Genomic DNA, 13,523 nt, shown 5'->3' with positions numbered 1-13,523 from the left:
CCGCTCCCCCCTTCACCCCCCCCGCCGCCATTTTGGCGGCGCCGCTCGGACCCACCTGCCCGCGGCCGCCGCCGGGGCCCCGCGCGGGCTCCGCCCGCCCCCGGTGCCGCGGCTGCTGCTGCCGGCGGGGCCCGACGGAGCGGGGGGCGGCGGCGGCAGGGGCCGGGCCGGGCCGGAGCGCGGTCGCCACGGTGACCGTGGCTATGGCGGCCTCCCTGGTCCCTCACCGGGGCAACTGTTGCTACCCGCCTCGGCGGCGGGCGGGGCCGGCCGCCTAAGTCCCGCCCGTCATCTCCTATTGGTTGAAGCTCTCCGGCGTCTCGCGCTGATTGGTTAATCCACCCGTCGCTCTTCGCGAGCCCCGACCCTGCGGCTTCTCATTGGTTCTTCTGAACGTCAATCAGCGCTTCCTGAGGGAGGTGGGGAGGGCGGGCCGGCGAGGGGAGCTGGCGCAACGCGATTGGCTGGAGCGGCCGCCGATCAGCGCGAGGGGCGAGCGCGCGGCGGGCCGCCAGGGCTGCCGGGAGATGTGGTCCCTTGGCGGCAGAGGCGCCTCGTGACGTCACGGAAGTGTGACGCCATCGCCGGGTCGTTTTCACCGCGTTCCTCTCTAACTGGCGCTGCCGCGGGGGTGGAAGGGGTTTAATCAGCGCCGCGCCGAGGAGAACGGCCGGTTTAATCAGGCAATGAAACAGGGGTGTGCCCCCGTGGGGCCCTTAGGACCGGGAGTATGCCCGTGGGGCGCTACCGAACCTTTAAACGTCTCCAATCGTTCTACAGCGCTGCGCCGGCTCCATCGAGGGGCAGCGCCGGCTCCGCTGGAGCGGAGGGGGGGACCCTCAGGTGCGAGGAGGAGGGGGCGGCCCCAGCTCATCTTCCGGTGGTGTCATGGCGGCCGCGCCGCGGAGCACGATGGGAAGCGTAGTCCCGCGGTGTGCCGGGAGACGTCATGGCGGCACCGCCCAATGGAGGGAGGCATGACCCGTGGGTCACGTGTCTCCCAAGCGCTTCCGGGGCGCGATGGGGCCGGGGGTGGCGGTGAGGGGGCGTGGGGGGGGGTCCCGGGGGGGTCCCGGGTGAGGGTCCCGGCTCGGGGGAGGCTCCCGGGAGGTGGAGTCCCGGTGCTGGGGTGTCCCGCTTTGGAGGGTCTCGATTTCCGGAGGATCGCGGTTCTGGGGGGGGGGGGGGTTTCTGGGGTTTGTTTTGTTTTGGGGAGGGGGTCTCGGTGACTCCCCCCCCCTTTCCCCCCTCCCTCAGCGCTCCCTCCGCCGGGCCTGGGCCTGGGCCGGCGCCCGGCGCTGCCTGCACGGCTCCATTCCCACCCGCGCCCCCCCGCTCATCCCCATCGTGGTGGAGCAGACGGTGAGTGAGGAGGTGGGGGGGGGGGGGGAGCGGTCCTGAGACCCCCCCCCCCAAAACACCCCCAAACCCCCGAGACCCCCCAGCTCCGAGCCCCCCACCATTCCGACCCTCCTCAGCATCTCCGAGCCTCCAAACTTCATCCCAGCCCCCTCCTCATCTTGTTCCTTTGGACCCCCCCCCCAGCACCGGGGGCGGGGGTCGCACCCATCCAGGGGTTCCCCTTTCTCCTCTGAACCCCCAACTCCCCCCCCCCAAACAACCCCTCCGACCCCTCCTGACCCCCCCAGACCTCTGACCCACCCCCCCAAAATAAAATCCCCCCTCCCCTTTTTCCCCTGCAGGGCCGGGGCGAGCGAGCGTACGACATTTACTCGCGGCTGCTGCGGGAGCGCATCGTCTGCGTCATGGGGCCGGTGGGTGTGTGTGTGTGTGGGGGATCTGGGACCCCCAAATTGGGACCCCGGGGACGCCCTGACCCTCTCCTGGGACCCCTCCCCAGATCGATGACAGCCTGGCCAGCCTGGTGATCGCCCAGCTGCTGTTCCTGCAGTCGGAGAGCAACAAGAAACCCATCCACATGTACATCAACAGCCCCGGTGAGGCCTGGGGGGGATCTGGGGGGGTCTTGGGGGGTTTGGGGGGGATTTGGGGGGGTTTGGGAGGTGCTGCAGGGTCTCAAAGGGGAGTTGGAACCACCCAAAGAAGGGTTTGGACCCTCAAAGCCCCTCTGCCCTGGAGCAGGAATTTGGGGGATTTGGGGGTCCCACGGGGGAGTTTAGGGGTTTTATGGGGTCACCAAGGGAGTCTCCACCTCCACCCAGCCCTTGCTGACCCTGCCTTGACCACCCACCACCCCCATAAAGCTCGGGAATCCGAACCTTTGGATCCTCTGTTGAGTTCCAACAACCTGGGGCAGATCTGGGGGGGGGTCCCGCGGTGGGATTTTAGGGGTCTTTTGAGCACTTTGGGGTCCCGGGGGTGGGCTTGGGAGAAAATCCCTGCGACCCCTCCCCACCCCTGTGTGATCCTGCTGGTCCCCAAAAGGCGCCGGGAGCCGCGGTGGCTCTCAAAGCGCTGACTTTTGAGGGGGCGTCCCCGAATTTTTTTTTTTTGGGGATTCCCTTAAACTTTTGTTGGGGGGGGTCCCGCTGTAAATTTCCGGGGTTCCTCCCGCTCCCCTCAGGCGGCTCGGTGACCTCGGGGCTGGCCATCTACGACACGATGCAGTACGTGCTGACGCCGGTGTGCACGTGGTGCGTGGGGCAGGCGGCCAGCATGGGCTCGCTGCTGCTGGCGGCCGGCGCGCCCGGCCTGCGCCACGCGCTGCCCAACGCCCGCATCATGGTGCACCAGCCCTCGGGGGGGGCAAGGGTACGGGACCCCCGCCCCTGGGACCCTCACGGGACCCTCACGGGACCCCCGACACCCCCTGTGCCCCACACGGGACCCTGACCCCACCCTGTGCCCCACATGGGAGCCCTGCCCCTGAGACCCCCCCCGGCACCCTCACGGGACCCCCTGAGCTGCCCCTGTGCCCCACATGGGACCCTGACACACCCCCTGTGCCCCACACGGGAGCCTGCCCCTGAGACCCCCCCCCCCCCGGGACCCTCACGGGACCCCCTGAGCTGCCCCTGTGCCCCACATGGGACCCTGACCCCACCCTGTGCCCCACACGGGAGCCTGCCCCTGAGACCCCCCCCGGGACCCTCACGGGACCCCCGACACCCTGCTGTGACCCACACGGGACCCTGACACACCCCCTGTGCCCCACACGGGAGCCTGCCCCTGAGACACCCCTGGGACCCACACGGGACCCCCTGAGCTGCCCCTGTGCCCCACACGGGACCCTGACACACCCCCTGTGCCCCACACCGGACCCCCGACACCTCCTGACCCCCCCTGTGCCCCACACGGGAGCCTGCCCCTGAGACCCCCCCGGGACCCTCACGGGACCCCTGACACCTCCTGTGCCCCACATGGGATCCCCTGAGACCCTCCTGTGACCCACATGGGACCCTGACCCCACCCTGTGCCCCACACGGGAGCCCTGCCCCTGAGACCCCCCCCGGGACCCTCACGGGACCCCCTGAGCTGCCCCTGTGCCCCACATGGGACCCACACGGGACCCCCGACACCCCCTGTGCCCCACACGGGACCCTGACTCCACCCTGTACCCCACACCGGACCCCCGACTCCTCCTGACCCCCCTGTGCCCCACATGGGACCCATGACACCCCCTGTGCCCCACATGGGACCCCCCCCCTGAGCCCCCCCTGTGCCCCACATGGGACCCCCACCACCCCCTGACCCCCCCTCTGTGCCCCACACGGGCTCAGGGAGGGGGGGAAACGCTGGAGGAATGTTCTGGAGAGGGGGGGAAATGGGGAGGGGGATTGGGAAAAGCTTGGAGGGGGGGGGAAAGGGGGGATTTGGGTGTGGGGGAGAGGTGTTGGGATCCCACCCAGGGGTGCTGGGACCCTCCAGGAGATACTGGGGTCACTCCAGGGGATACTGGGATCACTCCAGGGGATACTGGAACCTTCCAGGGGATACTGGAACCACTCTAGGGGATACTGGGATCCTTCCAGGGGATACTGGGATCACTCTAGGGGATACTGGGACCCTTCAGAGGATACCGGGGCAGGGTGTCTGGGTGGTCCTGGGACTCCCCCAAGGCTGGGACCCCCCCTGAGCCCCCTCCCCAAATCCCTCCAAACCCCCCCCCAAATCCAGGGCCAGGCCACCGACATCGCCATCCAGGCCGAGGAGATCCTGCAGCTGAAGCGCCAGATCAACGGGCTCTACGCCAAACACACGGGGCAGCCGCTGCCCGTCATCGGTGAGGGACCCCCAAAAACCCCTCGGGACCCCCTGGATCTCCCCCCCCCGAGGGTCTCCCTGACCCACCCTGTGCCCCCCCAGAAGCCGCCATGGAGCGGGACCGGTACCTGAGCCCGGTGGAGGCGCAGGAATTCGGGCTCCTGGACCAGGTGCTGGTGCATCCCCCTCCGCGAGGCGAGGACGAGCCCCGGCTGGTGCAGAAGGAGCCCCCCAACAGCCCCTCGGGGACCCCCCAAGTGCCCTCGGCGTCCTGAGACCCCCCCACCCCGAATTCCCGTGTGGAAATAAAGGGCTGTGGAACCCCAGAGAGTCCCCGAGGGATTTTTTGGAAGGGGTCAGGGCTGTGATGGGAGGGTTTTGGGGAGAGGAGGATGAGGGGTTGTGGGGTCTGGGGGGTTCAGGATTTGGGGGTGTGTGGGGGGGTTTTGGGGAGGGGTCGGTGTTGTTGAAAGCGTGGGGAAAAAAAACCAAACAGTGAGGGGAAAAAAAAAAAGGTGAGAAAAAAAAACGGTGAGGAAAAAAAAATCGTGGAAAATAAAAATCGTGAGATAAAAAAATATTGTGAGGGGGAAAAAAAATCGCGAGACAAAAAAATCGTGGCGGGAGTGGGTGGCGGGGAAATCCTGAAAATAAATAAATAGTGGGAAAAAAAAAAAAATAATAATAATAAAAAAAATCCCGAAAAATCCCCCCCCCACCGCGAGTCCTCCCGGCCGCCAGGCGGCGCCCGCCGCACCCCGCACTCCCGTCATGCACCGCGCGCGCGGCCTGTGGCGGGCCGGGGTCCCCGCGGCCCTCGGGGGGTCCCGGGCGCTCTCGGCTCGTGCCGAGCTCGGTTCCCGGAACGCCGAGCTCGCCTTGGGTCCCGAAGCCGAAGCGGACCCCGCGCTGCTCCGCGCCAGCAGCCCCGAGCTGTCCCGGCGCCTCCGCGGCCTCGCTCTGGTCCGCGGCCGGTTCGTCAGCGACGGGGAAGCGGCGGAGCTGCTGCGGGAGGTGGAACCGGGGCTGGGCCGCGCCCGGTACCAGAACGACCACTGGGACCGGGTGAGGGGGGAGGTCCCGGGCTCAAAGAGGTCACGGAGGGGTTGGGGGTCAAAGGTCATAAAGGTCAAAGTGACCTTCCTCTCCTGGTTTTTATTCTTCCTCCCCCTCAGGCCATCACCGGTTACCGGGAGACGGAGCGGAGCCTGCGGGGGAGCGCGGGGCGGGCGCTGCTGCTGCGGCTGAGCCCCGCGTTCCCCCCGCGCCGCCCGCCCCGGGCCTGCGCCCACGTCCTCGATCTCCTCCCGGGGGGACGCGTGGGGCCGCACGTGGACAGCGTCAAGGTGGGGAGGGGGCCGCGGGGATCTTGGGGTCCCCCCCTCCCGGTGGGTTTGAGGGGTTCCTAAAGGGTGTTTTGGGCAGGGGGGGATTTTGGGGTCCCCCCCTCCCGGTGGGTTTGAGGAGGACCCCAAGGGTGTTTTGGGCAGAGGGGGAGGATTTTTGGGGAGGGGTCTCAGGGTTGTTTTTGGGGCTCTCAGGGCTGTTTTTGGGGGATCTCAGGGTTGTTTTGGGGGGGGTCTCAGGGGTTGTTTTCAGGAGGTCTCAGGGCTGTTTTTGGGGCGGTCTCAGGGGTGGTTTTGGGGTGGTCCCAGGGCTGTTTTTGGGGGGAGGTCCCAGGGTTGTTTTTTGGGGAGGTCCCAGGGCTGTTTTTGGGGGATCTCAGGGGTGGTTTTGGGGTGGTCCCAGGGCTGGTTTTGGGGAGGGGTCTCAGGGGTGTCTCCCCCTCCCCAGTTCTGCGGCTGCACCATCGCGGGGGTCTCGCTGCTGTCCCCCAGCGTCCTGCGGCTCCGGAGCCTCCGGGACCCCCGGGAGTGGCTGGAGCTGCTGCTGGAGCCCGGCTCCCTCTACGTGCTCCGGTGGGTTTTTGGGAGTTTGGGGGACCCTGGGGGGGTTTGGGGGACCCCCTGACCCCCCTCGCACCCCGATCCCCTGCAGGGGTGCCGCCAGGTACGAGTTCACCCACGAGATCCTCCCGGACGAGGAATCGTTTTTCGGGGAGCTGCGGGTGCCGCGGGGGCGCCGGGTGGCTCTGATCTTCCGCAACGACCCCCCCGGTGAGGACCCCCCCTGATCCCCCCCTCCCCAAACCCCCCGGGACCCCCCTGAGCCCCCCCCAAAACCCCCCAGTCTCCCCGGGATCCCCCCAAACCCCCCCGGGACCCCCAAAGCCCCCCTGGGATCCCCCCCCGAGTCCCTGAGATCCCCCCATAACCCCCCCAAGATCCCCCAATCTCCCCTGGGACCCCCCAAACCCCCCCCCACGGATCCCCAAACTCCCCCTGGGACCCCCCAAACCCCCTTGGGATCCCCCCCAAACTCCCCCTGGGACCCCTCCCCAACCAATCTGGGACCCCCTAAAGCCCCCAGGACTCCCCCAAACTCCCCCTGGGACCCCCCAAACCAATCTAGGACCCCTTCAAACACCCCCAGGGAAGACCCCCCCCCAAACCCATCTCAATTTTCCCCCCCCCTCACCCCAGAGACGCCTCCGCAGCCTCTCTGCGACCTCCCGGCGTTTATTGAGGACCCCGCGCCCCCAAAGTGAGACCCCCTCCCCACAAAAAAATAAAAACAGCCATTTCCCCCCCTCCCCAAACGCTCCGCTGCTTCTTGTTTTTTTTTTTGGGGAGGGGGAACCCCCAAACCCCCCCGGAGCTGAGAACCAGGGGGAGCTTTTGGGGGTGTAAAGAGAGAGAGAGAGAGAGACCCCTGCCCCAACGACACCCCCCCGGAGGCGGGGAGGAGTTTTTGGGGAGGGGGTTTTTTTAGAGGCAGGGGGGTAACACTTCCCAGAGGTGGGGAGGAGTTTTTGGGGAGGGGGTTTTTGGTTTTGGGGAGAGGTTTTTTTTTTGGGGTAGAGGGTTTTTTAGAGGATGGGGGGGGGGGTAACACCTCCCGGAGCTGGGGAGATTTTGGGGAGGGGGTTTTTTTTGGGGGGGTTTCAGAGTGAGGGGGTGGTTTTTGAGGGTGGGGGTCCCTTTAGAGAGGGGGGGGGTCGGGGGTCTCACCCCAGGCACGCGCAGGCCCCCGCCGAAAGCCGCGGCAGCCGCTGCCAGCGCAGCTCCGAGTCCAGGAAGGCCACGTCCTCGTAGCGGGTGGGGCGGCAGCAGGGACCCCCGCCCCCCGAGGCCGAGCCCCCCCCCGGCCCCCAGCACGGCCCCCAGCGCCAGCCCGTGCAGGGTGGGGGGCGCCGGGCAGCCCCCCCAGCAGTAGCGGAACACCACGCTCTCGGGGGACGGGTACCCCAGACCCAGAGCCCCCACCCCGACAGAAACGCTGCGCAGGCCGCAGGGAGCCGGGGAGGGGGGCGCGGGGGGGGCGCGGGAGGACCCCGGGAGGAGGAGGAGGAGGAGGAGGAGGAGGAGGAAGGACGGGGAGAGTCCCGGCATCGCCATCCTGAGAGACCCCCGCCCCAAAATGCCGCCGTGAGAGGGGGATTTATGGGGAGCGGAGAGGGAGGGGCTTGAGGGGAGGGGGCGGGGTTAAACCTGACCTCGCTATTGGGGGGGGGATTTTGGGGAGGGGGCGTTGAGTTCATCCCATCCAGGGGGGGGATTTTGGGGAGGGGGAGTTGAGTTCATCCCATCCAGGGGGGGGATTTTGGGGAGGGGGAAAGTGGGGATCCTGAAAATTGGGTGAGACCCCCCCCCCAAATATCAATAAGAGTGGGTCAAAGACCCCCAGGACTCCCCCAGGCCATGGGGATGTGAGAGAGACCCCCCCCAAATAACAAGGGGGGGATTGAGACCCCTGGGACCCCCCCCCTCAAATATCAATAAAAGGGGGTTGAGACCCCCAAGACCCCCCTCCTCAAATATCAATAAAAGGGGGTTGAGACCCCCAAGACCCCCCTCAAATATCAATAACGGAAGGGGTCAAGACCTCAGGGACCCCCCCCCCAAATATCAATTAGAGGGGTTTGAGACCCCCGGGACCCCCCCAGAAAAACACCTGGGGGAAGTTTGGGGGGTCTCAATTCATTCTCCCCCACCCCCAAAAAATAACTGGGACCCCCCCCAAACTACTTCCAGCCCCCCCCAGGGTTGTTTTGGGGTGAAGAAGGGGGGGTGGGATTAATTTGGGGGGGAGGGGGAGCCCTGGAATTTCTGCCCCCCCCACCTTGGAGGGATGGAACATTCCAGCGCTGTGGGGGATTTGTGGGCCTGGCACGGAATGGGGGGGGAATAAAAAAAAAAATGCTAAAAATAGCAAAAAATCCCGATCCTGACCCAAAAACAGGACTGGGAAAGGAGGGGAGGGGGGAAATTCCAGGGGCCCCCAAAAAAATTCCTGGGGGAGGAGGAGCGATGAGTTTGGGGAATGTGGGGGGCGCAGACGGGGGGCAGGAGGAGCCGTGGGTCGGGATTTTGGGGAAGATCCCGTGGGATTTTCGGGGGTTCCTGGTCCTGGAGAAGCCTCGAAAGGAATTCGGGGTGGCACTGGGGGGGGTCCCCGTGGGTTTTGGGGGGGGTCTCTGTGGGTTTCAGGTGAGCTTCTGTGGGATTTGGGTGGGTTTCTGTGGGATTTGGATGGATCCCCGTGGATTTTAGGTGGATCCCTGTGGGATTTGGGTGAATTTCTGTGGGATTTTGGGTGGCTCCCCACAGATTCTGGGGTTCCTGTGGTTTTCGGGTGGATCCCTGTGGGTTTTGGGTGAATTTCCGTGCATTTTAGGGTGGGTCTCTGTGGGTTTTGAGGGGGTCTCTGTGGGTTTCAGCTGAGTTTCTGTGGGGTTTGGGTGGATTTCTATGGGATTTGGGGGGATCCCTGTGGTTTTTGGGTGGATTTTCGTGGTTTTTGGGTGGATCCCTGTGGGTTTTGGGTAAATTTTTGTGGGATTTGGATGGATCCCTGTGGATTTTAGGTGAGACTCTGGGTTTTGAGGGGGTCACTGTGGGTTTCGGCTGAGTTTCTGTGGTGTTTGGGTGGATCTCCGTGGTTTTTGGGTGGATTTCCGTGGGTTTTGGGTGAGTTTCCGTAGTTTTTGGGTGGATCTCCGTGGTTTTTGGGTGGATTTCCGTGGGTTTTGGATGGATCCCTGTGGGTTTTAGGTGAGACTCTGTGGGTTTTGAGGGGGTCTCTGTGGGTTTCGGGTGGATTTCTATGGGATTTGGGGGGGTCCCTTGTGGTTTTTGGGTGGATTTCCGTGGGTTTTGGGTGAGTTTCTGTAGTTTTTGGGTGCATTTCCGTGGGTTTTGGGTGAGTTTCTGTAGTTTTTGGGTGGATCCCCGTGGTTTTTGGGTGGATTTCCATGGGTTTTGGCTGAGTTTCTGTACACTCTGGCTGTCTCCCCGTGGTTCTCAGCTGGCTCCCCACACATTTCGCCCGGATCCCTGTCCCATTCTGAGCGTCTCCCCGCGGATTTCCGCGCCCCGCCACCTCCAGGATGGGGATTTCCCCCCTTTCCCCGCCCTACTCTTTGAGGAAGAAGTGCATCTTGTCGGCGATGAGCTTGCGCTCGGGGTCCAGGCGCTTCAGGAGCTGCGCCAGCGCGTTCACCGTGGCGTCGCTGCTCAGCCCCGTGCGCTTGGTCTGGAACTTCTTCAGCAGGTCCTTGGTGGTCATGGGCTTTCGGGACAGGTACCGGCGCACGGCCTCCTCCGTCAGCTGCACCTCCCTGCGGGGGGCTCGGGGGGCTCAGAGGGGCTGGGGGGGTGCGCTGGGAGTTCCCCAAGACCCCCCCCCCTGCCCCGGTGAAGCCCCCAGACTCACCCGCTGCTCGGGGTGGATTTCCCGGAGTGGGGCTGGGGGGTGCATTTTCCTGACGGGGGTCCGGCTTCTGTCTTCAGGCGTTTTTGGGGAGGGGGTTCTGAGCCCCCTGCGGGTGCCCGGCGGCCTGGGGGGGGTTAAAGAGCTCAGAGCAGGGGGTTGGAGAGACCCCCAAAAGTCCTCATGACCCCTCCCCAAGCGTCTCAAAAAATTCATCGAGACCCCCACCATGGGTGTCTGCTGTCCCTCCAAAAATCCCAAAGCTGGACCCCCCACAGGCCTCCCAAAATCCCACCCCCTGAAGCCCCCCACCCACCTTGCTCCAGCCTGGCAGCCGCAGCCCGAAGCGTCCCCCCGGTGCCCCCCAAATCCGTGGGGGTCCCGGGCCGGGAGCCCCCCCTGGAGCTGCTGCCCGAGGCTCTGCGCTCCCGTTTGGGGGGGGTCTTCTTCTTCTGAGGAGGGGGGAGAGAGGAAAAAAAAAAGGGTCAGGGGGCGTCCAATCGACCCCCAGGACCCCCTCAGAGACCCCCAGGACCCCCCCAGAGACCCCCAGGACCCCCCCTCACCGCCATGAACAGCGCTGACGACGTCTCGCTGTCGATGTCGCTCTCCTCCGACGTCTGCGACTCGTCGCTGCTTTCTGGGGAGGGGGCGATACGATGACAGAAATTCTCTTTTCTTGGGGTTTTTCCCCCCAAAAATTCCTGCTGGGGAGGGGGTCGTTGAGGTGAGGAGGGGGTCTCTCACCTCTCTTTTTCTTCTTCTCCTGGGGCGTGGGAGTCGCTTTTCCCTCCTCCTCTTCCTCCTTCTCCTCCGCTTTCTCCTCCTCGCTCTCCTCGCTGCTCTCGCTCGCTTCATCGATGCCTTGGTTGGGGGACAGGGGGGTCCTGAGAATCCTGGACCCCCCCCAAAACCCCCCCAAAATCCAAGGGTGGGGTCCCAAGCCCCCCCTGGACCCCACCTTTCGGGCCTTCCTCCTCCTCCTTGGGCGCCTTGGCTTTGCCGGCGTCTTCCTCGCCAGAGCTGCTGTGGGGCAGGAGGGGAGGTCAGGGGGGGCTTGGGGGGATTTTGGGGGGGTCCTGGGGGGGGATTTGGGGTGCCAGGATGGATTTGAGCAGCGCTGGGGAGGTTTTTGGGAGGCAGTGTGGTTGGGGGTCCCGAAATCCCCCCCCAAAAAAACTGCTCCAGTTTTCATCAAACCCTTTGAGGGACCCCCGAAATTCCGCCCCCCAGGGAGGCACAAACCCTCAGTGTGATCCCCGAAATCCTCCTGGGAAGTGTCAAACTCAGGCAGGAACGCCCCAAAATTCCAGAATTCCCCCCTGAATCCTCCAAAACTCAGCCAGGAATGCCCTGAAATCCCAAAATTCCCCCCAAATCTTCCCAAACCCACCCAGGAACACCCCGAAATTAAAGAATTCCCCCCAAAATCCTCCCAACCTCAGCCAGGAATGCCCCAAAAATTCCAGAATTCCCCCCAAAATTCTCCCAAACTCACCCAGGAATGCCCCAAAATTCCAGAATTCCCCCCAAAATTCTCCCAAACTCACCCAGAACTGCCCAAAATTCCCCCCCAAATCCTCCTGGAAACTCCCAAACTCAGCCAGGAACGCCCCAAAACTCCAGAATTCCCCCCAAAACTCCTCCAGGGAATTCTTGAACTCATCCAGGAACGCTCCAAAATTCCCCCCCGGAATCCCCCCAAACTCACCCAGGAACGTCCCAAAATTCCAGAATTCCCCCCGAAACTCCTCCAGGGAACTCAGACTCAACGAGGAACGCCCCAAAATTCCAAAACTTACCCCCAAATCCTCCCAGGAACGCCCCAAAATTCCCAAATTCCCCCCCAAACTCAGCCAGGAACGCCCCAAAATTCCCAAATTCCCCCCCAAATCCTCCCAGGAATGCCCCAAAATTCCCAAATTCCCCCCCAAATCCTCCCAGGAACGCCCCAAAATTCCCAAATTCCCCCCAAACTCAGCCAGGAACGCCCCAAAATTCCCAAATTCCCCCCAAATCCTCCCAGGAACGCCCCAAAATTCCCGGGTTCCCACCTGGAGCCGTCGGACATGTAATCCACCTCCTGGCCCTCGAAGTCGCCGTCGTCGCTGTCCTCCAGCGCCTCGTCCTCGGAGCCTTTCCTGCCCTTCCTCTTCCTCCTCCTCCTCGCGTTCCCCCCGGCCGCCTTCGGCCTCGCCGCCTTCTCCCCTGCGGGGTTGGGGGATTCGGGGGGATTTTGAGGGGATTTGGGGGGGATTTGGGGGGATTTGGGGGGATTTTGAGGGATTTTGGGGGGATTTGGGGGGATTTTAGGGGGATTTTCGGAGAATTTTGAGGGGATTTTGGGAGGATTTGAGGGGATTTTGGGGGGATTCGAGGGGGATTTTAGGGATTTCAGGGGGATTTGGAGGGATTTTGGGGAGGGTCCCACGGATTTGGGGAGCGTTCCTGGGAGGTTTTGGGTGGATTTGGGAGGGTTTAGGGGATTTTGGGGGGTTTTAGGAAGGATTTTTGGGGACAATTTGAGAAGGATTTGGGGACAATTTGAGGAGATTTTTGCGACGCTTTGAGAAGGATTTGGGGACATTTTGAGAAGGATTTTTGGGAACATTTTGAGGAGGATTTTTGGGAACACTCCAAGCAGGGTTCCCTGGGATTTTTGGGGACACTGAGGAGGATTTTTGGGAACAATCTGAGGATTTTTGGGGACACTTTGAGGAGGATTTTTGGGGACAATCTGAGGATTTTTGGGGACACTCCAAGCAGGATTTCTGGGGATTTTGGGGCGGAGGATTTCCCCCTCTCACCCTCGGCCTCGCTGCCCTCGCTCTCCTCGGAGCTCAGCTCCAGATCCTCCTCCAGGTCGTGGATCCGGAGCCCCCCGCCCTTGCCAGGAGCCTTCCTCCCCTTGTCCTTCTCCTCCTCCTCCTCGTCCTGGTCCCGCAGGCGCCGCTGCTGCATGATGCTGAAGTGGTTCAGCACCTTGTTCCTCCTGCGGGGATCAGGGGGTCAGGGGGGATTTGGGGGGATTTTGGGGGGTCACGGGGGATTTGGAGGGATTTTGGGGGGGATCAGGGGGGATTTGAGGGGATTTCAAAGGGATTTTGGGAGAATATTTAGGAGGATTTCAAAAAGATCTGGGAGAATATTTGGGGGGATTTCCAAAGGGATTTTGGGAGAATATCTGGGAGAATATTTGGGGGGATCTCAAAAAGATTAGAGAAAATATTTGGGGAGATTTCAAAAGGATTAGAGAAAATATTTGGGGAGATTTCAAAGGGATTTTGGGAGAATATCTGGGGGCATTTCAAAGAGATTTGAGAAAATATTTGGGAGAATATTTGGAGGGATTTCAAATGGATTTTGGGAGAATATTTGGGGGTATTTTGAAGAGATTTTGGGAGAATATTTGGGAGGATTTCAAAGAGATTTGGGAGGATTCCAAAGGGATTTTAGGAGAATATTTGCAGGGATTCCAGAGGGATTTTGGGAGGATTCCAAAGGGATTTGGGGAGAACATTTGCCGCGGTTTTCGGGGTCACCTCTCCCACTCCTCCTCGGCCTCC

General features: G+C 63.1%; 4 protein-coding genes across 4 annotated transcripts; 2 read left to right on the top strand and 2 right to left on the bottom strand.

Annotated features, from left to right (window-relative positions):
* Positions 1 to 1,017: 1,017 nt before the first annotated feature.
* Positions 1,018 to 4,511, top strand: CLPP (caseinolytic mitochondrial matrix peptidase proteolytic subunit). The gene is made up of 7 exons (XM_040054474.2): positions 1,018 to 1,038; positions 1,258 to 1,362; positions 1,704 to 1,775; positions 1,862 to 1,958; positions 2,546 to 2,733; positions 4,099 to 4,204; positions 4,288 to 4,511. The coding sequence occupies exons 1-7, from the start codon at positions 1,021 to 1,023 to the stop codon at positions 4,458 to 4,460; spliced, it is 759 nt and encodes a 252-aa protein (XP_039910408.1). The 5' UTR covers positions 1,018 to 1,020; the 3' UTR covers positions 4,461 to 4,511.
* Positions 4,512 to 4,956: 445 nt separating this feature from the next.
* ALKBH7 (alkB homolog 7) lies at positions 4,957 to 6,844 on the top strand. The gene is made up of 5 exons (XM_040054480.2): positions 4,957 to 5,250; positions 5,361 to 5,531; positions 5,980 to 6,104; positions 6,184 to 6,302; positions 6,729 to 6,844. The coding sequence occupies exons 1-5, from the start codon at positions 4,957 to 4,959 to the stop codon at positions 6,791 to 6,793; spliced, it is 774 nt and encodes a 257-aa protein (XP_039910414.1). The 3' UTR covers positions 6,794 to 6,844.
* Positions 6,845 to 6,855: 11 nt separating this feature from the next.
* On the bottom strand, positions 6,856 to 7,637 carry LOC120748337 (persephin). Its single transcript, XM_040054466.2, is given in 2 exon segments — positions 6,856 to 7,387; positions 7,389 to 7,637. Coding segments are annotated over 2 exon segments (384 nt in total). The 3' UTR covers positions 6,856 to 7,252.
* A 162-nt stretch (positions 7,638 to 7,799) lies between these two features.
* GTF2F1 (general transcription factor IIF subunit 1) lies at positions 7,800 to 13,519 on the bottom strand (the record flags this gene model as incomplete). Its single annotated transcript, XM_040054481.2, has 9 exons — positions 7,800 to 9,865; positions 9,961 to 10,084; positions 10,274 to 10,409; positions 10,524 to 10,597; positions 10,705 to 10,821; positions 10,919 to 10,983; positions 12,012 to 12,165; positions 12,765 to 12,949; positions 13,500 to 13,519. Coding segments are annotated over 9 exons (1,080 nt in total), but the record flags the coding sequence as incomplete, so codon positions are not given.
* Positions 13,520 to 13,523: the final 4 nt, after the last annotated feature.

This window comes from Hirundo rustica, unplaced genomic scaffold (genome assembly GCF_015227805.2).
Source record: "Hirundo rustica isolate bHirRus1 unplaced genomic scaffold, bHirRus1.pri.v3 unplaced_BUSCO_407572at7742, whole genome shotgun sequence".
NCBI classification, from domain to species: Eukaryota; Metazoa; Chordata; class Aves; order Passeriformes; family Hirundinidae; genus Hirundo; species Hirundo rustica.
Note: the sequence above shows the minus strand (reverse complement) of the source record. Positions and strands in the feature narration are given on the sequence as shown.

Coding starts and splice junctions, on each gene's coding strand:
- ALKBH7 (XM_040054480.2), top strand. CDS start 4,957: ATGCACCGCGCGCGCGGCCTGTGGCGGGCCGGGGTCCCCGCGGCCCTC. Junction 6,105..6,183: donor GGCTCCCTCTACGTGCTCCG/GTGGGTTTTTGG, acceptor GATCCCCTGCAG/GGGTGCCGCCAGGTACGAGT. Junction 6,303..6,728: donor CTTCCGCAACGACCCCCCCG/GTGAGGACCCCC, acceptor CCCTCACCCCAG/AGACGCCTCCGCAGCCTCTC.
- CLPP (XM_040054474.2), top strand. Junction 1,363..1,703: donor CCATCGTGGTGGAGCAGACG/GTGAGTGAGGAG, acceptor TTTCCCCTGCAG/GGCCGGGGCGAGCGAGCGTA. Junction 1,959..2,545: donor CATGTACATCAACAGCCCCG/GTGAGGCCTGGG, acceptor CGCTCCCCTCAG/GCGGCTCGGTGACCTCGGGG.